This window comes from Entelurus aequoreus, linkage group LG09 (assembly GCF_033978785.1).
Source record: "Entelurus aequoreus isolate RoL-2023_Sb linkage group LG09, RoL_Eaeq_v1.1, whole genome shotgun sequence".
NCBI classification, from domain to species: Eukaryota; Metazoa; Chordata; class Actinopteri; order Syngnathiformes; family Syngnathidae; genus Entelurus; species Entelurus aequoreus.
In genome coordinates, this window is record NC_084739.1 from 77,379,816 (window position 1) to 77,404,404 (window position 24,589).

Below are 24,589 nucleotides of genomic sequence, written 5' to 3' on the forward strand. Positions count from 1 at the left end.
TTTGTTTTCTCTGCATTTAAAACCAGTTGAAGATAGCAAAGTTGTTCTTGTACTCTGTCAAATGCATGTTGTAGATATTTAAAGGCCTCAGCAGGAGTGGGTGCTGTGCAGTATATGACAGTATCATCAGCAAAGAAATGGAAAGTTGAGTTTGGAATATTTTGTCCAAGATTATTTATGTAAATGGGGAATAAAAAGGGGCCCAACACAGAACCTTGAGGGACATCCTTTTTCACTTGCAGTACATCCGATGAGGAACCCTCTATCTGAACAGCCTGAGTTCTACTTGTGAGGTAATTTGCAAACCATCCAACTGCTTGCTGAGAAAAACCAATAGCTGAAAGACATTTGATTAAAACTACATGATTAACAGTATCAAATGCCTTTGAAATGTCAATAAAAAGGGACAGACAGCACTGCTCATAAACAGCCTCTAGTGACAAATAATAATGATAGAACGTGATTAAAATATCACCTTTGCATAATATGATACTTTTAAAGTTACACTCAATGACAGGCATGGATTACAAATTTGGTACTTTTAAAGGCACCGACCAAATTCCGTCAGTACTACGGAGTACTGATTAGCATAAAATCAAAAGGTACCATATTTCAATACCTTTGTTGCACGAGGTGTCTCTTCTGGTTGCAGACTTGGCAGAAACTTAAGCACTTGGTGGGCGAAGAGGCGCATTTGTATTGGACCGCTTCTGTTATGTTGTAATTTATGTTATGTTATGTCCGATGGAAAGTGTCCGGCACTAGCTTGATGCTAATTTACATTGTATACATATGCCATATACATGCTACTCATTAGCATCAGCGATTTTACATGGACATTTCAACACCTCCAAATGTGTTAATTAAAACTACAACTAAGATGCACGCTACAATCCAAGAGCTGATGTGTAATAAGTACAATACTTACAGTATAAATACTTTGTAGGACTCAACAAAAGGCAGGTTTTATCAGCTTTAGAGGGGCTGAAGTTCACAGAAACAAAGGGAGAGAGGGGAGGAGGGAGCACATTTTGAGTATAGTATAGCCAAACGTGGGTTGTGAGTTCAAGTTCAGTTTAAGCCAAGAGCCCCTACTCCAACTTTGAAAGAAACAAACACGTGTTTGCACGTGGACTTGGGAGGACGGTGGGCGGTGATGAACTGGGTGGGGGTTGAAAAGTTTTCCAGCTGCTCAGACAAAGTCCTATTGTTTAGCCCCCGTCTTTTTTGTCTATGTGTGTGTTTGCAGGTACAATGGCTCCTTGCCCAACGGCGACCGGGGCAGACGTAAAAGCCGCTTTGCACTTTGCAAAAGACCCAAGGCGAACGGGGTTAAACCAAGCGTCGTCCACGTCGCCTGCTCTCCACAGGCAGCCAAGGTGAGACTAACACAGAGAAGCATTCACCGTAAAAGGGATGAAAACCCCAAATCAGTGGTGGAGCATCTCTCCATAATAAAATTGGGATTTCTGGCTCTTTGAAGGGAGCCGGTTCTTGAAGAGCCGTTCCTTTCAAAGACCCGTTCAAAAGACTGGCCTGTTATAGTTTGTTTTGTTTTGTTTTTTTAATCAAGGAAACACTGACTACTATCAGTTATATGATATGGATCGGAATATTTTAATTTAACACATGCGTGCGTGTGTGTGTGTGTGCATGCGTGTGAATATATAGCTATGCGTGCTTGTGTGTATTTATGGGTGTATATATAATGCATATACCTGTATGTATGTATGTGTGTGTATGTGTATGTATATATATGTATATTTATATATGTGCATATGTATATATGTATATATATGTATATTTACATAAGTGCATATGTATATTTATATATGTGCATATGTATATATGTGTATTTATATATGTGCATATGTATATATGTGTATATATACTGTATATATGTATATGTGTGTATAAGTATATATATATGTTTATATATGTGTATAAGTATATGTGTGTATATATATATATATATATATATATATATATACATACATACAGTATGTATATGTATTTATGTGTACATGTATATACAGAATGTATATATATATATATATATGTGTATATGTATATGTATGTGTATATGTATATGTATATACGGTATGCATATTTATATATGTGTATATGTATATAAAGTATGTATATGTATATACAGTATGCACATACATATACACATATATATACACATACTGTATATACATATACATATATGTGTATATATATGTGTATATGTATATACATTATGTATATATACATTATGTGTTTATGTATATATATGTGTATATGTATGTACATTATGTATATATATGTGTATATGTATATACAGTATGTATATATGTATATACAGTATGTGTATGTATATATATATGTGTGTGTTTATGTATATATATGTGTATATGTATGTACATTATGTATATATATGTGTATATGTATATACAGTATGTGTGTGTTTATGTATATATATGTGTATATGTATGTACATTATGTATATATATGTGTATATGTATATACAGTATGTATATATGTATATACAGTATGTGTATGTATATATATATGTGTGTGTTTATGTATATATATGTGTATATGTATGTACATTATGTATATATATGTGTATATGTATATACAGTATGTGTATGTATATATATATGTGTGTGTATACGTATATATATGTGTATATATGTATACGTATATATGTGTGTATACATATGTATATATACTGTATTATATAGATATATATGTATAATATAGGTATATATGTATTATTGACTTGTATTATGTGTATATACGTATGTGTTTTATATATGCTTATGTTTATATACTGAATTTGTATTTGTATTATACATGTATATGTGTTATATATGCATGTATATGGATACAGTATGTATGTATAAGTGTGTGTATATATATTTATATATATGTATGCGCTGTTAAGGTTGACAGCCCTAGTATGTGTGTGTATATACGTGTGTGTATTTACTGCGAACGCTATAACTGCAAGTGCATACAAAAACTCGATTCGTTTGGTAACGACCAATCTCTTCTACAGCTTGTCCGTCACAGTAAAAGCAAACAAGTCGCATAGTTTATTTCAGGTCAAAGGAGAACATTTACTGGAACACTGTGACTGTTTATAAGACAGCGGCATGCAAATGGTTCACTTAGAAGTGACTTGTGTCCTCCAAGGAAGGAGCTAGTAGAAGTGTGTGTTGGACATCTGTACCTAATATAGAGGTCAGGCTTGAGGTCACTTCACACGTCTGTAAGCGTGATTGTTGCGCGGGTGGTCCTGAGATCTTTTGGCGTTTGACTGCAGGTCCCTCGTCGCTGCAGTCGCTGGTTCTTATCCGTCTCCTCTCTCCTTCTCCCTGCAGGCCATCAGCAACAAAGACCAGCACAGCATCTCCTACACTCTGTCCCGAGTCCAGACGGTGGTGGTGGAGTACACCCACGACATCAACATAGACATGTTCCAGGTAACATCTTCACCCTACTTGCTTTGTTGTTTTTATTCATAGCATCTTGACATGTACCGTAAGGCAAGGATGACACAAAATCTACAAACAATTGTCAGGTTCAAACACTGATGACATCTATCAAACAGACAAAGAAGCAAGGAATTAAACAGAGACAGAATTAAATTTGGCCCAATTGAGGAGAAACGTCTGGGCTGTACTCTTGTACTGTCTCCACCACGCTCTGACTTTAGATTGTACGCCTCCTCTTTTATTTGGACTTTCCCTGATTACATGGCAACAGCTGTTTCTAAGGGACGGGGGTCGTAAACAGCCGTAGCCTTTGATTAAAAACAGTTCAAAGAAAAGGTGCCTGGAGGGGAGTCAGGCCCTGCTTCCTCTCCGCTTTGTAGATCTCGGGTCAAGACAAAATCTTCCTGTGGATTACAATAGAAGAAAGAAACCAACGCCTTCATGTCGCTTCCCATCGCACACAGTGGAGTTTTACAAGCCCTTTGCTTGGTAGGATCAAAGACAGCTTTTGTCCTCTCGCAGGGCGAGCTGAACTCAATGTAACACAAAGTTTTGTGATAACTTAGATACAATTATTCTGACAACAACCTATTATGGGCTGGAAACAAATACTACATTTTGATGAAAACCTTGATAAAACTTAATATACAGCAATTAAAAATGTGTTTGTTTTTTTGTCTTTTTCAAACCTATCCTGTCCAGCCACATGGGCAAATACTATTGTTGATCAAGATGCTCATATCTACTGTACAGATTTACTTTACAAAAGAGAAGTGTGAGATACTTATTGTTGCCTTATTCATATTTACTATTTTCCACACTATATAAGCCACAACCACTAAATCTAAGAAAACATGTCCATATATTTGCCGCACCAGACTATAAGCCACACACATATGGCTTACCCCCCATACCCCCCAGGCCCTGAATGACCGGACTCTCGCTCAGGGCCTCAACACACATTACTGTCGTCATGAACGGCCTTCAGCTCATCAAAGCCATGCTCCCCCCACCGTCACCCTCCCCACCAATGCCAGCACTTCATTAAAGGAGTTAAAGGACTCAAAGGACTCCAATGACATCACAGGACTCCAAAAACATCATAAGACTGTAAAGACCCTCTCCATCAAAGAAGAGGATGTACGCCGGCAGTTCTTGAAGCTGAATACGCGGAAGGCCCCCGGGCCGGATGGTGTCTCCCCCTCCACTCTCAGACACTGTGCGGACCAGCTGGCTCCTGTCTTCACTGACATTTTTAACACCTCTCTGGAGCTATGCCGCGTGCCGTCCTGCTTTAAGACCTCTACCATTGTCCCTGTCCCCAAGAAAGCACGGATCACAGGACTAAATGACTACAGACCGGTCGCGCTGACGTCTGTGGTCATGAAGTCCTTTGAGCGCTTGGTCCTGCCCCACCTCAAGGACATCACCGCCCCCCTCCTGGACCCACTGCAGTTCGCCTACAGAGCCAACAGGTCTGTGGATGATGCAGTGAACCTGGCCCTCCACTTCATCCTGGAGCATCTGGACTCCCCAGGAACCTACGCTAGGATCCTGTTTGTGGACTTCAGCTCTGCCTTCAACACCATCCTCCCTGGACTGCTACGAGACAAGCTCTACCAGCTCAGCGTGCCCGACTCCCTCTGAGGTTGGATTAATGACTTCCTGACAGACCGAAGACAGCAAGTACGGCTGGGGAAGATTGTCTCGGACAGTCGAACCACAAACACTGGTACTCCTCAGGGCTGTGTACTCTCCCCCTGGCTCTTCTCCCTGTATACAAACTGCTGCACCTCCAGTCACCAATCCGTAAAACTGCTCAAGTTTGTGGATGACACCACCCTCATCGGGCTCATCTCGAATGGCGATGAGTCCGCCTACAGGAGAGAGGTGGACCGGCTGACGTCCTGGTGCAGCCTCAACAACCTGGAGCTGAACGCCCAGAAAACAGTGGAGATGATCATGGACTTCAGGAAAGTCACAGCCCCACCATCCCCCCTCACCCTGATTGACTCTCCCACCCCCGTCCCCATTGTGGACTCCTTCCGTTTCTTGGGCACCACCATCACCCAGGACCTCAAGTGGGAGCTGACCATCAGCTCCCTCATCAAGAAGGCCCAGCAGAGGATGTACTTCCTGCGGCAGCTGAGAAAACTTAAGGTGCCGACCGAGATGCTGGTGCAGTTTTACTCAGCCATCATAGAGTCCATCCTGACCTCCTCCATCACAGTGTGGTTCCCCGGCGCCACAGTCCAGGATAAGAATAGACTGCAGCGCATCGTACGTGCTGCTGAGAAGGTGATTGGCTGCAAGCTCCCATCCCTCCAGGACTTGTTCTCCTCCAGGACCAGGAGGCGTGTGGGTCGGATCACAGCTGACTCTTCTCACCCTGGACACACACTATTCTCCCCTCTCCCCTCAGGCAGGAGACTACGCTCCATCCAGACCCACACCTCCCGCCACCTGAACAGTTTTTTCCCCTCGGCCATCAGGCAAATGAACAATAGCTCCTAACAGCAGCTCCTTGAATTCCTTGAATTCCTTCTAAGTCTATCTGATAGCTCAGTCACAGCTCTTTTTATTACCAAATATGTGTTATATGTGTTTTATGTCGCACGTTTGCACCAAGAAAAATTCCTAGTTTGTGAACCCGTTCTCAAACAATGGCAATAAAACTATTCTGATTCTGATTCTGATATATATACAGTGTTTCCCACACATTCATTTATTTGTGGCGGCCCGCCACGAAAAAATTACGTCCGCCACAAATAAAAAAAAAAATATATTTTTTTTTTTCTTTTTTTTTTTTTGGTCCTCTCCGGCTTCTCAGGCAAATCATATAGTTGATGTAGATGCCCATATAGGCTGTTCAGATTTACTTTACAAAAGAGAAGTGTAGGATACTTCTCTTGTTGCCTTATTTGTATTTGACCACTACTCCATCCATCCATCCATCCATTTTCTACCGCTTATTCCCTTCGGGGTCGCGGGGGGCGCTGGAGCCTATCTCAGCTACAATCGGGCGGAAGGCGGGGTACACCCTGGACAAGTCGCCACCTCATCGCAGACCACTTGACCACTACTGTTTTCTGTTTATTTGTTACTGACTGTGGCAGGACACCTCTGCCTCTGTTTCACTTTATGTTGCTGGTAAATAATATGGTTGTAGTAGTAGGCTAAAGTTAAATTATTTAGTATGCACTAATTAAAGGGGCAGAGCTTTAAGAGACATTTTAGCTTTCATATTTTATAAGATATATTTTTTGTAAGAACCACAATTAATAAATATATTTCAGTGAATAACTTATTGTTCAAATCTGTATATAAATATGTACATAAAGTGTTGTAATTATTTTGTAAAATGGATGGATGGATGGATGGCCGTTTAAAACAAAACTGTTATTATTAATTAGTAAGTATACATTTTTGAGCCTTTTTAGAGAAAATCATATCATTGTAGTAAATTATGCAAATTACTCGATGATGTCATGGTGACCACGCCCCCAATGCGACAGGTATCTTGGCAGTTTATGGGAAACACTGATGTATATATATATATATATATATATATATATATATATATATATATATATATATATATATATATATATATATATATATATATACACACTGTATATATATATATATATATATATATATATATATATATATATATACTGTATATGTATGTATGTATAGAAATATTTTGTAAATGTTTTTTTACATACCTTAATTGTTACCAAACAGTGTCTGTAACAGGGCAGTAAAACGGCTGATCAAACAAAACAGAAGTCATGGACCCACTAGCTACAGAAGCTAGCTTTCCAATCAGCTAAACAGACTCAATAACTCCACGGTGACGTTTTGGTGAATTTACTGCGGAGTTTGCGAAACTGAAACGATACAAAAATAATACCATTCTAAGTGAATAATACTAACACAGACACTCGTCAGCATGTTAGCATAATAGCTAATGCTAACGATGCTAGCTTGATTACATTACCGTAGCATGTACAAATATGCATGAAAACTCTCCTACAGACATCACACATGGGACGGTTTAGTAAGTCGAAATTGTTTTAGTTATGTTGTTAAACTTACAAACGTTGCTTGGAGCGACGAATGAAGAATCCATATGAGTAGAAACGCTACGGACGACAAGAACACCGAACGGCACTTTTACTTCCGGTTGAAAGCACTAAATGGAAAGAGACTGCAGCAGCTGCAATGAGCGAACTCTTCCAAAAGATGGAGCCTCAGCACTAACAATAAAATACCTTTTCAGTGTATCTTTTTTGTTTTTTTTTAACCATTTGTATAAGGGCCGTCAGCGAAGAAAAACACTGAAATTAGCCACACCATTTTATAAGCCACAGGGTTCAAAGTGTAGAGAAAAAGTAGCTGCTTATAGTCCGGAATGCTTCAACTGGGTTTGTTTGAAAGCAGCATAAAGCAGTTAATGGCACTTATATTACTTACAGATAATTAAATGTATTCTGTTTAATCCCAACAGCTTCACCTTCCGCCCGCGACCCTGAGAGTAACAAGCGGTAGAAGATGAATGGATGAATTGTTATTGCTGTTGTTATTAATTAAAATGAAGAAGTTCAGTTGGAATACTTGAAAGAGCCGTGCTGTCGAGTAAACACGTACGTTAATGATGATGATGTCATGTTCACGTAGAGGTCGTCACGAAGCAGACATCAAAAGTGTCGTCATGGGACTCGCCAAGGTCAAAGTTATAATTTTTAATGTGCTACTTTATTCCCATTTTTGGGAAAAGGAGCAGCAAGTAGCATTCACTCCACGGCCCTCTTAAGTAGCAGCTCGTGGATGCTCGTTTATTAATGAAGATGCTGATCAATTATTCATCTTCAGGCGTCAACATTGTCCAAAGTGCCTTCTTAAAGTCACCTTGATGGCGATTTAGTGAGGGGGGCGGGGCCGGCACTGATGCTTAAGTCTTAAGTCATTTCGCTGTCAAGCGCCGCAAACATCATCGTTGTCATGGTTATTATTATAGGATGGAGGGACCAACTAATCACACTTTGATTTTTATTTTATACAGCTTAAATAAACTTTACATCTGCATTATTATTATATTTAGCTTTAACATATTTTACATCAACATTATTATATCTAGCTTAAATATATATTTACATCAGCATTATTTTATTTAGTTTAAATATATATTTACATCAGCATTTTTTTTTAGTTTAAATATATACTTACATCAGCATTATTTTATTTAGTTTAAACATATATTTACATCAGCATTATTTTATTTAGTTTAAATATATATTTACATCAGCATTATTTTATTTAGTTTAAATATATATTTACATCAGCATTATTTTATTTAGTTTAGATATATACTTACATCAGCATTATTTTATTTAGTTTAAATATATATTTACATCAGCATTATTTTATTTACTTTAAATATATATTTACATCAGCATTATTTTATTTAGTTTAGATATATACTTACATCAGCATTATTTTATTTAGTTTAAATACATACTTAAATCAGCATTATTTTATTTAGTTTAAATATATATTTACATCAGCATTATTTTATTTACTTTAAATATATACTTACATCAGCATTATTTTATTTAGTTTAAATATATATTTACATCAGCATTATTTTATTTAGTTTAATATATACTTACATCAGCATTATTTTATTTAGCTTAAATATATTTTACATCAGCATTATTTTATTTAGTTATGATATACTTCACATCAGCATTATTTTATTTAGTTATGATATACTTCACATCAGCATTATTTTATTTAGTTAAAATATATTTTATATAAGCTGTGTCCAAAATGTTACCTCTCAGGACACTACACAGAAAAATCCATCAGCTTTGTTTGATAGTTAATATTGTAGTTTCATAGTGTTTTTACTTAGTTTAATAGTTATTAACATAGTTTATTAGTTATTATAGTTCATTTTACATTTATTAATGTAGTTTAACAGGTATTTTGGTTAGTTCAATAGTTATTAACGTCGTTTAAGTTATTTTAGTTTGTTAAATAGCTATTACTGTAGTTTAATAGTCATTAATGTAGTTTGATAGTTTTTTACATAGTGTAATAGTTAATAATGTAGTTTAATGGTTATTAGTGTAGTTTTATAATTATTAGTGTAGTTTAATAGTTGTTTATGTAGTTTAATAGTTATTTTACGTAGATTAATAGTTATTAGTATAGTTTAATGGTTATTGGTGTAGTTGGATAATAGTATAGTATAAGTATTATTGTAGTTTAATAGTTATTAGTGTAGTTTAATAATTACTAATATCATTTAACAGTTGCAAATGTGGTCTATTAGTTATTAATGTGGTTTAATAATTATTCTAATAGATATTAGGCTAGTCTAACAGTTATTGATGTAGTTTGATAATTATTTTAGTTATTTTAATAGGTATTATTGACGTTTAATAGTTATTAGAGTTATTTCAGCTAGTTTAATAGTTTTTCAATTAAATCGTTTTTAGGTAGTTTAATAGTTTATTTTACGTAGCTTAATAGTTATTAGTATAGTTTAATGGTTATTGGTGTAGTTTGATAATAGTATGGTTTAATTATTATTGTAGTTTAATAGGCATTACTGTAGTTTAATAATTGTTAATATAATTTAACAGTTATTCATGTGGTTTAATAGTTAATCTAATAGTTATTAGGGTAGTCTAACAGTTATTAATGTAGTTTGATAATTATTTTAGTTATTTTAATAGTTATTATTGACGTTTAATAATTATTAGTGAGGTGTTTTAGTTAGTTTAATAGTTTTAAATTAAATGGTTTTTAGTCAGTTTTTTTTTTGTTTAATACGTTTTTATAATTTAATAATTATTTTAGTGTAATTGTTTATATATTAGTGTAGTTCAATGTTTCTTGTTATAGTTTAATAGTTGTTTAATGGCAATATTAGTTTAATGTTTATTATTGTAGTTTGATTGTCATTTAAGGGAGTTTATTTCGTTATTAATGGGGTTTAAACATTATTTTAGGTAGTTTAGTAGTTGTTGTAGTTAGTTTAATAGTTATTCATGTGGTTTAAACATTATTTTAGGTAGTTTAATAGTTATTTTAGTTAGTTTAATATTTATTTATGTAGTTGTAACAGTTATTTTAGGTAGTTCAATAGATCCCTGCTATTCTCTGGAGTTACATTCCAAGATGCTTTAGATCCCTCACCACAAATGGAGAAACACTGAATAATAGACGCCACCTCAAAAGCCCTAAAAATGTGTGTGTTGTTGACGCTCTAAAGCCGATAATCGGCCTGTCACAGTTATTAGACTCCTGTTAAATTCAATTTCCCTCATGAAAAAGCAACTACAGGCATACTGTAAATATTGGTCTCGCAAAACGTGACGTGACACAACGTCACGTCTCGTCAACGCGTCTTCCTGCTGGAAAATGTTTTAGTGACTTGCAGTGCTCCTTGTACCCTGCAGATAGCGCCACCAAACCAATTTCCTTTAGAAAACCTTGAAAAAATAAATGCAGTTTAAAGCTAGGGAAATACATTAGGGAATATGCAATGATTTACTGTATCTAATAATGCATGCTTTTATTCACGGATACATTTGATTTTGGGGGAATATTCCGAGGGCCTTGTTTACACGCTTGTAGCAACCAAACGTTACCAGGCGCTAAAAGTCCTCATCTGCCCGGTGGCACAAAAACAAAGGTCTGTCTGGAGAAATAGGTCGAGCTGCCATGCAAGTTTCATTTCAAAGCTATTTAATATTCACGCCCGTCCCCCGCCTGGAGGGCGGAGGTTAAGCTGCAGGGCGCGTCTGGCTGGGGAGCAGAGGATGAAAGTGTGGCGACGCCGTGGATGGACGGCAGAGGGAGGAGAGTACAACGTCGTTTAGCTCATCGTTGCTGGAGGAACGTTGAATTGACAAAAGTATTGGGACACAACTCATTTTTATGGGATTTATTGTCGTTACGGCGGAGGGTTGAGCTGAGGTCTACATCCCAGGTAGACGTCAGAGTGTCCCGGGTAGAAATGTGCAGGTCAGACTCTGACAATTTTCATGAAAAAATACATGATCCATGACGATCACAAAAGCCGATCCCCTTTGGCTGATGATACTTTATAATAACAGATTTTATTTGTAAAAAAAAAAAAAGCACTTTACATTGAGTAAACAACCTCAAAGTGCTACAGGAAATAAATAAATAAATAAAAATAAAAAGCTAATAAAAAAATATTAGAAAATACAAACTAGAACAGCCAAATAGCTAGAACTAGTATGCATATATCTAAAAAAAAAGGCTTTTTTTTTAAAAAAAAAAAAGAAGGGTTTTTAAGCCTTTTTTAAAAGCATCCACAGTCTGTGGTGCCCTCAGGTGGTCAGGGAGAGCGTTCCACAGACTGGGAGCGGCGGAGCAGAAAGCCCAGCCTCCCATTGTTCGTAGCTTTGTCCTCGGAGGTTGGAGGAGGTTAGCCTGTCCGTAGCGGAGGTGTCGTGTGGAGGATTTGGGGGTGAGTCGTTCTTTGAGGTAGAGGTGGGCATTTCCATGGAGGCACTGGTGGGTTAGTAGGGAGACTTTGTATTCAATCCTGTGTGGAACAGGAAGGCAGTAAAGGGATTTGAAGTTCCAGGTCAGGTCATATTTCCGCACTCTCATCAGGATGCTAGCAGCACTATTTAACTTTATTTAGTGTTGGTCCCCAGGCTGACAGCGGATGTCCATACACAGTGTGGAGCCGCTCCCATCTTATGTTTTTTTTTTAACCATTGCAAAAGCTATATTTTACCAGGACTTAAAAACGTATGTATCACTTTGATTTTTGTTTGGGGTCCTAATTTAGAAAAAATGGTAAATAAACAAAAAAAGTAGTGTTTACACAAGCATGTATTTGAATATTTTAGGAGTACTGTGATTGGCTGGTGTGCCCCAGAGTCAACCGGGGGAAAGCCTGGAGCCGGACCATCAAACAGTTTTATTGTTGAAGTCCACATTTGCTGTGTTTCCAGGTGGGTCGTTCCACAGAGAGTCCCATAGACTTCGTGGTGACGGACACGGTGGCGGGCAGCCAGAGCAACGCCGACGCGCAAACGGTCCAGAGCACCATCTCCCGCTTTGCCTGCCGCATCATCTGCCAGCGCACGCCGCCTTACAGCGCGCGCATCTACGCGGCGGGGTTCGACTCCTCCAAGAACATCTTCCTCGGGGTGAGCGGACGCTCCGAGGAAAAAAGGCAGGAAGGGATGACGCAAAAATTGACAAGGTCTTCCTTTTTTGTTTTCATTACTCAGGAGAAAGCCGCCAAGTGGAAGACGGCCGACGGGCAAATGGACGGCCTGACCACCAACGGCGTGCTGGTGATGCACCCTCGCCACGGCTTCAGCCAGGACTCCAGGCCGGGCGTGTGGCGGGAGATCTCCGTCTGCGGGAACGTCTTCACCCTACGAGAAACACGCTCGGCCCAGCAGCCGGGAAAGTTGGTGAGCACATGACCTTTGTTAATGTCAGGATGGTCGAGCAGTTTAAGGCGCTGCATTCAGGTCGCAGTCTCCTCTAGAGGCGTGGGTTCAAATCCCACTTCTGACAGCACACAAGTTTTTACCATGAATTGATTAACGTGGGCAAGTTGAAAACCCTTTTTTCGATCACGCATGCACCTCCTGGTACCCCAGCACCTCCAAAACCCTCAAATCTAGACTCCAAACATCCCAGAACAAGCTAGTCAGGTTACTTCTAGACCTCCATGAATTGATTAACGTGGACCCCGACTTAAACAAGTTGAAAAACTTATTCGGGTGTTACCATTTAGTGGTCAATTGTACGGAATATGTACTGTACTGTGCAATCTACTCATAAAAGTTTCAATCAATCAATCAATCAAGCATCAGGACAGTTGTTAGCATGCAGGACAGTTGTTAGCATGCAGGACAGTTGTTAGCATGCAGGACAGTTGTGAGCATTCAGAACAGTTGTTAGCATGCAGGACAGTTGTTAGCATGCAGGACAGTTGTTAGCATGCAGGACAGTTGTTAGCATTCGGGACAGTTGTTAGCATTCGGGACAGTTGTTAGCATTCGGGACAGTTGTTAACATTCGGGACAGCTGTTAGCATGCGGGACAGTTGTTAGCATTCGGGACAGTTGTTAGCATTCGGGACAGTTGTTAGCATTCCGGACAGTTGTTAGCATTCAGGACAGTTGTTAGCATTCAGGAGAGTTGTGAGCATTCAGAACAGTTGTTAGCATTCGGGACAGTTGTTAGCATGCGGGACAGTTGTTAGCATGCGGGACAGTTGTTAGCATTCGGGACAGTTGTTAGCATTCCGGACAGTTGTTAGCATTCAGGACAGTTGTTAGCATTCAGGACAGTTGTTAGCATTCAGGACAGTTGTTAGCATTCAGGAAAGTTGTGAGCATTCGGGACAGTTGTGAGCATTCGGGACAGTTGTTAGCATGCATGACAGTTGTTAGCATTCGGGACAGTTGTTAGCATTCGGGACAGTTGTTAGCATGCAGGACAGTTGATAGCATTCAGGACAGTTGTGAGCATTCAGAACAGTTGTTAGCATTCAGGACAGTTGTTAGCATGCAGGACAGTTGTTAGCATGCGGAACAGTTGTTAGCATGCGGAACAGTTGTTAGCATTCGGGACAGTTGTTAGCATTCGGGACAGTTGTTAGCATTCGGGACAGTTGTTAGCATTCGGGACAGTTGTGAGCATTCGGGACAGTTGTTAGCATTCAGGACAGTTGTTAGCATTCGGGAAAGTTGTGAGCATTCGGGACAGTTGTTAGCATTCAGGACAGTTGTTAGCATTCAGGAAAGTTGTGAGCATTCAGGACAGTTGTGAGCATTCAGGACAGTTGTTAGCATGCATGACAGTTGTTAGCATTCGGGACAGTTGTTAGCATTCAGGACAGTTGTTAGCATGCAGGACAGTTGATAGCATTCAGGACAGTTGTGAGCATTCAGAACAGTTGTTAGCATTCAGGACAGTTGTTAGCATTCAGGAAAGTTGTGAGCATTCAGGACAGTTGTGAGCATTCAGGACAGTTGTTAGCATTTAGGACAGTTGTTAGCATTCCGGACAGTTGTTAGCATTCCGGACAGTTGTTAGCATGCAGGACAGTTGTGAGCATTCGGAACAGTTGTGAGCATTCGGGACAGTTGTTAGCATTCGGGACAGTTGTTAGCATTCGGGACAGTTGTTAGCATTCGGGACAGTTGTTAGCATGCATGACAGTTGTTAGCATGCATGACAGTTGTGAGCATTCAGAACAGTTGTTAGCATTCAGGATAGTTGTTAGCATTCAGGACAGTTGTTAGCATGCAGGACAGTTGTTAGCATTCAGGACAGTTGTTAGCATTCAGGACAGTTGTTAGCATTCAGGAAAGTTGTTAGCATTCAGGAAAGTTGTTAGCATTCAGGACAGTTGTTAGCATTCAGGACAGTTGTTAGCATTCAGGAAAGTTGTTAGCATTCAGGAAAGTTGTTAGCATTCAGGACAGTTGTTAGCATGCAGGACAGTTGTTAGCATTCAGAACAGTTGTTAGCATTCAGAACAGTTGTTAGCATTCAGGACAGTTGTTAGCATTCAGGACAGTTGTTAGCATTCAGGACAGTTGTTAGCATGCAGGACAGTTGTTAGCGTGCAGGAATGGAGGCGACCACCAGGTGGCGCGGTGGCCGTCACATGGCCAAAATGGAGTAAGGTCAGTCAGGAGGTTGTCAGGATGCGGTCTCCATGGCGACCAGTCTAGATTTAGTCCTGTAGCAGGTCTCTGATTGGTCACTTGGACAAAGTTCCTTTGTGTGAGGCGCAAGGCAACACTGCCACCCTGTGTCAGGAGAAGGCAACTACAAGTCCAACAATGAACCAGTCTGTTTGTTCCTCTTCACTTCTAGAAGTCCTTCATGTAAACATGACATCATATTCTGACCCTGTATTACATACAACTCCACACATCCAATTTTGGCCTCACTTGATGACTAAATTAGGCTCTAAAAATATTTTCTATTTAATATGTATCCTATTTTGTTCCTTTAAATATTAAAACCCTTTATTTGTATCATGTTTTCTTACTTTTATCACACTACACAAACTATGGTAATATTTTTCTTTGTTTTCTTTTCTCTGCTTCATCACTACTTATTCAATTTACCATTTACATTTATGAGTCAACATTTTTACTCCAGTATTTATTTATGTATTCTTCAAATATTTTCACTTATTTCAATCACTCAACATTAAAAAAACTATTGATAAAACATTAACATAAATAATGACTGACAAGGGTCCGAAAGAACCATAAACGTATATCTTTAGTTCCTATAAAAAAGTTTTTATGATTTACTCTTATTGCATATTTTAATCATTGTAAAAACTACATTCTACCAGTTTCCATATTAATTATTATTTTTTGCTTATTAGTATCTTACTCTTTAAATCAGGGGTGTCAGAGTCTTTTTTTATTGAGGGCCACATTGCAATGACTGCCTTCAGAGGGCCGCTTGAAACAGTGAATATAAATAAATATAAACATATAAAGGTTTTGTTACATAATTTGCATAGGCTACTGTTTATGATTATTATATGATTTACCAACAGATTGATGGATAATAAAATATCTTGTTGTTTGATCGTTTTTTAAGCATAGAAAAATGCAATTGCATGCAGTACAGAACACACACGACATGGTGGGCCACATGAAATGAAGTGGCAGGCCAGGTAAAAGGATGTGGTCGGCGATGTTAAATGGTGTGGCGGAACACCTAAAATGCCACGGCGGGCTATATAAACGATGTGGTGGGCCATATAAAGTGGCGGGCCACGTAAAATGACATGGGTAACCACAAAAAAATGGTGTGACAGGCCACAATAAATATGGCCGGCCAGAAGAATGATACGGCTTTTTAACACATAAAATGGCGTACCAGGACACATGAGGTAAAGTAGCAGGCCAGATGAAATCATGTGGTGGGCGACATTAAAAAATGTGACTGACAACATACTGTAAAATGATGTCGCGGGCCGCATAAAATAATGTGACTGCCCGGAAAGTAAATATGGCTTAACTAATAAAATGGCATGGCAGGCCACGTAAATTTTGTGGCAGGCCACGTAAAATGATGTGGCGGGCCACATAAATGATGTGGTGGGCAACATAAAATAATGTAACAGACAACAAAATGATGTGGCAGGTCACAAATGACATGGCGAGCCACATGAAATAATATTGCGGGCCAAATGAAATGACGTGGGCCACGTAAAACGACCTAAAATAATGTGAGAGACAACATAAAATGTCAGGGAAGATCACAAATGACATGGCAGGCCACATAAAATAATGTAATGGGCCACATAAAATAATATGGCAGAACTTGTAAGATGCTGTTGCGGGACACAACATGGTGGGCCACATAAAATAACATGGCAGAACTCATAAGATGCTGTTGCGGGATACGAGGTGGTGGGCCACGTAAAATAATATGGTGGGCCACATGAAATGACGTGGTGGATCACAAATGACTGAGTGGGCCACGAAAAAAAACAAGACGGACAATATAAAATTAAGTGGAGGGTCACAAATGATATGGTGGGCCACATTACTAAAACGGCAGGTCGCATTTAATGAAGTGGCGGGCCACATAAAATAATGTGCCAGACTATATAAAATTAAGTGGTGAGTCACAACTGACATGGTGGGCCACATAAAATAATGTTGCGGCCCTTATTAAATGAAGTGGCAGGCTACATAGAATGTTGTGGTGGGTCACATAAAATAACGTGACAGACGATATAAAATTAAGTGGTGGGCCACTTTTAATGAGGCGGAAGACCGCGCCTAATGATGTGGCGGGTCGGCTTAAATGAATCGGCGGTCCACATTAAATGATGTGACAGACAATAAAAATTTAAGCGGCGGGTCACAAATGATATGGCGGGCCATTTAAATGATGTGACAGACAATAAAAATTTAAGTGGTGGGCCACAATAAATGATGTGGTGGGCCACATTAAATGATGTGACCGACAATACAAATTTAAGTAGTGGGCCACTTAAATGATGTGGTGGGCCACGTTAAATGATATGACCGACAATAAAAATTTAAGTGGTGGGCCACTTTAAATGATGTGGTGGGCCACATTAAAATTATGTGACCGACAATAAAAATGTAAGTAGTGGGCCACATTAAATGATGTGACCGACAATAAAAATTTAAGTAGTGGGCCACTAAATGATGTGGTGAGCCACGTTAAAATGATGTGACCGACAATAAAAATTTAAGTAGTGGGCCAAAAATTTAAGTAGTGGGCCACATAAAAGTTATGTGGTGGTCCACATTAAATGATGTGAGCGACAATAAAAATTTAAGTAGTGGGCCACGTTAAATGATGTGGTGGGCCACATTAAAATGATGTGACCGACAATAAAAATGTAAGTGGGCCACACTAAAAGATGTGATGAGCCACAATAAAATGATGTGACTGACGATAAACATTTAAGTGGTGGGCCACATTAAATGATGTGACCGACAATAAAAATTTAAGTAGTGGGCCACATTAAATGATGTGACAGACAATAAAAATGTAAGTGGTGGGCCACTTAAATGATGTGACCGACAATAAAAATTTAAGTGGTGGGCCACTTAAATGACGTGGTGGGCCACATTACATGATGTGACCGACAATAAAAATGTAAGTGGTGGGCCACTTTGAATTAGGTGACCGACAATAAAAAGTTAAGTGGCGGGTCACAAATGACATGGTGAGCCAAATTAAATGACGTGGTGGGCCATGTTAAATGATGTGAACGACAATAAAAATCTAAGTGGGGGGGCCACATTAAATGACGTGACCGACAATAAAAAGTTAAGTGGCGGGTCACAAATGACATGGTGGGCCAAATTAAATGATGTGGTGGGCCAGATTAAATGATGTGAGAGACAATACAAAATTAAGTGCGGGGCCACCTTAATGGTGTGGTGGGCCACCTTAATGGTGTGGTGGGCCAGACGTGGCCACCAATCATTGAGTTTGTCACATGTGTTCTAAACCACGAAAAATATATTTTCATCTTTGCATAATCGGTCATGCTATTATTTTCTCATTGAAAGACAGGAAGTAAAGACAGGAAGTAAATGAGAGAAAATACAAGCTGTAGAAGGTGTGTGCGTGTGTAAGAATGGTATGAAGAAGGGGAAAGATGGAATGGGCTTCTTCCCACTCCTTTTCAGAGCGTCTGAGTTGGTTCACTGTGATCACGTGACTTTTGAGAAGGCCACGTTCATCCACAGTGTGCGTCTTTCAGGTGGAGGCGGAGTCGCAGGAACTGGAGGACGGCTCCCTCATCGACCTCTGCGGCGCCACGCTGCTGTGGCGCACCGCCGAGGGTCTGTCGCGCACGCCCACCCTCAAGCACCTGGAGGCGCTGCGTCAGGAGATCAACGCGGCGCGGCCCCAGTGCCCCGTGGGCTTCAACACGCTGGCCTTCCCCTCCATGCGCCGCAAGGACACGCCGGACGAGAAGCAGCCGTGGGCGTACCTGCGCTGCGGCCACGTGCACGGCTACCACAACTGGGGCAACCACCGCGAGGAGCGGGAGGGCCGCGAGCGCTGCCAGCGCGAGTGCCCCATGTGCCGCGCCAAGGGGCCCTACGTGCCGCTGTGGCTGGGCTGCGAGGCGGGCTTCTACGTGGACGCCGCCCCGCCCACGCACGCCTTCCACCCCTGCGGCCACGTGTGCTCGGAGAAGACGGCCGCCTTCTGGAGTCAGATCCCGCTGCCGCACGGCACGCACACCTTCCACGCCGCCTGTCCCTTCTGCGCCCAGCAGCTGAGCGGCGAGCAGGGCTTCGTCAGACTCATCTTCCAAGGCCCGCTGGACTAGCAGGCCCCGCCCCTCCCCGGCGTCCTTTGGGAACGTTCTCTCCTCCAAACGGGAACTTCTTTTTTCCTCTTTCCCGTTTGTAAGTGACCTTTGTACTCCTTTTTCATGGCACACTGCAAAGAGTTCTATATTTTCACCAGCTGCTGGAGAACCTTGGTGACGGTGACATTATTTATCAGGGGTGTCCAAACCTTTTCCACACAAACATCAACGCGTGCGTCATTTCCAAAACCAATACACTATCCATCCTTTTTAACCTTCAGGGCTTCAAAAAGTCATACAAATGTTGAAAATAGGTCATACATGTTTATTTTTATCCGTTTATTTTTTTCATGTTTTTGTTTTATGCCCTTTTTGTCAAAGAAAACTGTTTTTCTTTAATGGCAAAAACACAAAATAAGCAATATTAAAAAAACAGTCTACATGGGAGCTTTGTGTTTTTACAGTCAACATTGCAACGTTTTCTCGTTACATTTTACCTGTTTGCTTTTTTATTCCACTTTTTATGTTGTTTTTTTATAGTGTTTTTAGAATTTGCCACAGGTTGTTAAAAAATAAGCTGCGGGTCGCAAATGGCCCCCGAGCCGCACTTTGGACACCCCTGCTTTATCCCAAACAGTATGGCTTATTGTTATTGCAATATACATCTTGTCAAGCTAATTTAAAGCAAGATCTTTTATTTATGGCCCTTTAAGCGTCACTTCCTCTTTCACCTTTCAGATTAAGGGTATCCTGTCTTCACTCTTGTACTTTTTTTGTTACTCACGTCTACAAGCTGCAGGTGTTTTGTTCTGAGAGCTTTTCTGTTTGTTGTATTTAAACGTTCTGTCCTCTGGCGTGCTCTCACTGTGTGTGTGTACGTATGTGAGTTTGTACCCTTTGTGTGTGTACGTACGTGTGCATTCCTCTCTCTCGTTCTAAGCAATATACAAACCTGAATATCGAGTGAAATTACTGCCATAACTCCATAAACACTCATGTCCAACGATTCGAAAGTTAAAACATTTAAAAAAAAATCTGCAATTAAAAAAATAATTTGCAAGTAAAATAAATTATTCAAGTAAAAAAAACACTTCACGAGTATAACAATTTTTTTTGCAAGTAAAAAAACCCGATTCGCCAGTAAGAAAAAAAATAATTCTGCATGTAAAAAAAAAAATTGCAAGTAAACAAAAACATTTGCCAGTAAGAAAAAAAATAGTTCTGCAAGTAAAAAAATAATTAGCAAAAACAATTTCCAAGTAAAAAAATTATTTGCAAGTAAAAAAAAATATTGAGTTAAGAAAAAATAACACTCCACGAGTATAAACAATTTTTTGCGTGTAAAAAAAAAAGATTCGCAAAAAAACGAAAAAATTCTCCCAAGTAAAAAAATAATTAGCAAAAAAAAATAATTCTGCAAGTAAAAAAAACGATTCGCCAGTAAGAAAAAATAATAATTCTGCAAGTAAAAAAAATATTTGATAACAAAAAAAACACTTCTCGAGTATAAAAACATGTTTTGCAAGTAAAAAAAAAACATTCGCCAGTAAGAAAAAAAACAGTTCTGCAAGTAAAAAAATAATTAGCAAATACATTTTCTGCAACTAAAAAAATAATTTGCAAGTAAAAAAAAAAAACACTTCACGAGTATAAAACATTTTTTTGCGTGTAAAAAAAAAGATTCGCAAGTAAAAACGAAAAAATTCTGCAAGTAAAAAATTATTTGCAAAATAAATAATTCTGCAAGTAAAAAATTAATTTGCAGGTAAAAAAAATATTCAAGTAAAAAAACACTTCACGGGTATAAAAACATTTTTTTGCAAATAAAGAAAATGATTCGCAAGTAAAAAAAAAAAAAAACAATTCTACAAATTTGCAACTAAAAGAAAATTCTGCAAGTAAAAAAATAATTAGCAAAAACAATTTCCAAGTAAAAAAATTATTTGCAAGTAAAAAAAAATATTGAGTTAAGAAAAAATAACACTCCACGAGTATAAACAATTTTTTGCGTGTAAAAAAAAAAGATTCGCAAAAAAACGAAAAAATTCTCCCAAGTAAAAAAATAATTTGCAAAAAAATAATAATTCTGCAAGTAAAAAAACGATTTGCCAGTAAGAAAAAATAACAATTCTGCAAGTAAAAAAAATATTTAATAACAAAAAAAACACTTCTCGAGTATAAAAACATGTTTTGCAAGTAAAAAAAAAACATTCGCCAGTAAGAAAAAAAACAGTTCTGCAAGTAAAAAAATAATTAGCGAATACATTTTCTGCAACTAAAAAAATAATTAAAAATGATTCGCAAGTAAAAACGAAAAAATTCTGCAAGTAAAAAATTATTTGCAAAATAATTCTGCAAGTAAAAAATTAATTCGCAGGTAAAAAAAATATTCAAGTAAAAAAACACTTCACGGGTATAAAAACATTTTTTTGCAAATAAAGAAAATGATTCGCAAGTAAAAAAACAACAATTCTACAAATTTGCAACTAAAAGAAAATTCTGCAAGTAAAAAATTAATTTTAAGTTAAAAAAAGAATATTCAAGTAAAAAAACACTTCATGAGTATATAAACAATTTTTTTGTGTGTAAAGAAAACAATTCGCAAGTAAGAAAAAATTATTTCTGCAAGTAAAAAATTTTGCCACTACAAAAAAATATCTGCAAGTAAAAAAAAAAATTCAGGTAAAAAAAACACCTTATAAGTATAAAACAATTTTCTGCAAGTAAACGATTCACAAGTTAAAAAAATATATATGTAAGTGAAAGAAAACTATTTGCAAGTACAAAATACAATTCTGCAAGTAAAAAAATGATTTCAAAATATTGAAAACTAGTTTTTTCAATAAAACAGTCCCATAATTTGCACTCTACAGCGACAGGAGGTGCCGTTGAGTCAATTTAAGACCGTCAGAGCTACCATTGCGCATGGTGCCATCCGCTAAAAATAACACAGAAGAAGAAGCAGGGTGGGGACTAAAATGAGGGACAGAAGAGGGGAAAACAAGCTCAACCTGTAAGTTTAAAGTGAAAAATATGAGTACTCTGTGGATCGCACAAGGTGCAATATTACTGCCAAAAGTTTTAACTTGTAAATAGTTTTTATACTTGTGAATATTTTTTTTAAATTGCAGAATTTTTTTTATTTGCTAATCGTTGGTCGCGAGTAAAAACATTTTTGTGTGTTTGTGGAGTTTTGGCAGTAATTCCAGTCTGTACCTGAAGCATTAATGGCCGTCTGAACGACGTCTCCTCCCTTTAACCTTTAAAGCTCACAGCCATGTAGCATCACACCAACAATAAGCATTTCTTATTAGCATTAGTACTAACGACGTCAGATGCTAATTCACCTCGCAAAAGCATTTGTTAAGTCGTGTCTTTTGTCAGTTACAGTAAATCATAGGGGTACACAAAAAAATAAATTCACATCCAAATCGCGATTGTTATTCATCCGTATTTTAATTTGATTCATCACTTTCAAGAATAGACAAAAACAATTTTTGTGGAATGTCTTTATAAGATTCCATTTAAAAAATTATAATTTTTAGGCCATGTGCAAGCAACCAGAAGGAGCTTTTCTAACCTGTAACCGGAAAAAAGTTTCATTATAATTATTATAGCAAATAATACTGTGGAAGACTCTCGCTTCCGGGTTCTTCGGACCACCAATCACCGACATGCCAGGCTCTTCCATGTTGACAAGAATGTTTTATTCTTCAATAAATTGTCTTTCGTGTGCTTTCCAGCAATCGTTCAATACAAACTAAGCACATGAATGGTTTCTCTCTAGTGTATAGTTTGTCTCGCTCGTGCTCCACCACCAACAATTCTCTCCTTCCCGGCTGCTGCCTTTTAACAGAGCGACAGGTGATTAGATAAGCAGGCCCAGGTGGGCCATCTACGCACCTGTCGCTGATCTCGAAGCCGGTCCTGGCACACCCCGCTTCGCTGCAGGTCCGCAGGCCACGCCCCCCCACAAATACATTTCGAGAATCAGTTTGAATGGAGAATCGATTCTGACTCAAATCATCACCCCAGGAATCCGATCAAATTGTTTGTTGCCCAAATATTTACAAGCCTAATAAATGATGTTTATGATAGAATACAATTAAAATATATCATTGTGAAAACGATGAGGCGTTTCCCTCAACTCACTTCCGGTATCGTTAGCGCGACTAAAGAACCGTTCGTATGACGGTTGAGAATTTGCCAGGTTCTATTCCATGCAGAAATTGTTTTTAAAAAAAGTCAACAACGGATGCTTTTGTGGCGAAACGTAAGCTGCGTGTTCTTAAGGAATTTGCCGACATGTTAGAACAGGGGTGTCCACACTTTTAAAAAAAATATTACAAAAAAAAAAACTAAACATTCAAAACAGGTGAAATGTAACGAGAAAATGTTGCAATGTTGACTTTAATGTAGGCAGGTTTTTTTTTTTAAATAGCGTATAATCAACGGATAGATCTGAGGTTGATCTAGATCAGTGGTTCTCAAACTCTTTTTTTTTGTGCCAAGTACCACATCATGGCCAACATTCCAATACAGTAGCATAGGAGGCCTAAGTATTCATTAAAAACAAGGCAGAGGTTTTATTTAACAAGTACATTTCATATTTTTGGCCACTGTAACATTACACACAGTTCAAACGGTAACACTGGGTTTGAATTGGGAATTTTTAAAAATAATATATAATATAATAAATACAAAAAAGGCACTGTACTTTAATGAAATGATTATTTGGCTTACCACTAGATGGAACTCATGTACCACTAGTGGTACTCGTACCACAGATTTAAGCGTTGAAAGTAAAATTAATATACATTGATATGACTAATTTTAACTTTTAAGTGGGAGGCCACTTAAACTGCAATTGCCTTAAAAATAATAATGAACTAAAATCAATGATATGATTATTTTTTTTTTTATTTTTATTTAAGGCTTCAATTACTTCACATCAAAATATTCCACTTTGAACTTATTGGTGGGAAATATTGCATATGTTATGTTTTTTCTGTAGAAGAGGGTTTTGACAAAAAAAGGGCACAAACATTTAAAAAAAAATACAACTTTATGTCAACCGATATTGATATAAGTTGATTTATAGACATTTAAGTGTTGAAAGTTAAAAAAATAATAATAATAATGGTTGCAATATTTATTGTATTGGTTTTGGAAATGAAAAATATGCAAATGGCCCCCGAATGCTTTCATTTGTCCCCTCAGTGGAAAAAGT

At 38.1% G+C, this 24,589-nt stretch overlaps 1 protein-coding gene across 2 annotated transcripts in view; it reads left to right on the plus strand.

Annotated features, from left to right (window-relative positions):
* Positions 1 to 21,829, plus strand: part of peli1b (pellino E3 ubiquitin protein ligase 1b) — a 74,925-nt gene extending 53,096 nt beyond the window's left edge. The window contains exons 3-7 of one of the 2 annotated variants that reach the window (XM_062059488.1): positions 1,250 to 1,379; positions 3,372 to 3,473; positions 12,497 to 12,694; positions 12,779 to 12,967; positions 18,799 to 21,829. In XM_062059488.1, coding sequence (XP_061915472.1) covers positions 1,250 to 1,379; positions 3,372 to 3,473; positions 12,497 to 12,694; positions 12,779 to 12,967; positions 18,799 to 19,377 — 1,198 coding nt within the window. In that variant the 3' untranslated portion in view covers positions 19,378 to 21,829. Of the gene's footprint in view, positions 1 to 1,249; positions 1,380 to 3,371; positions 3,474 to 12,496; positions 12,968 to 18,798 lie in introns of both variants that reach the window. The other variant, XM_062059487.1, reaches the window with a different exon arrangement.
* The last annotated feature ends 2,760 nt before the right edge of the window (positions 21,830 to 24,589 follow it).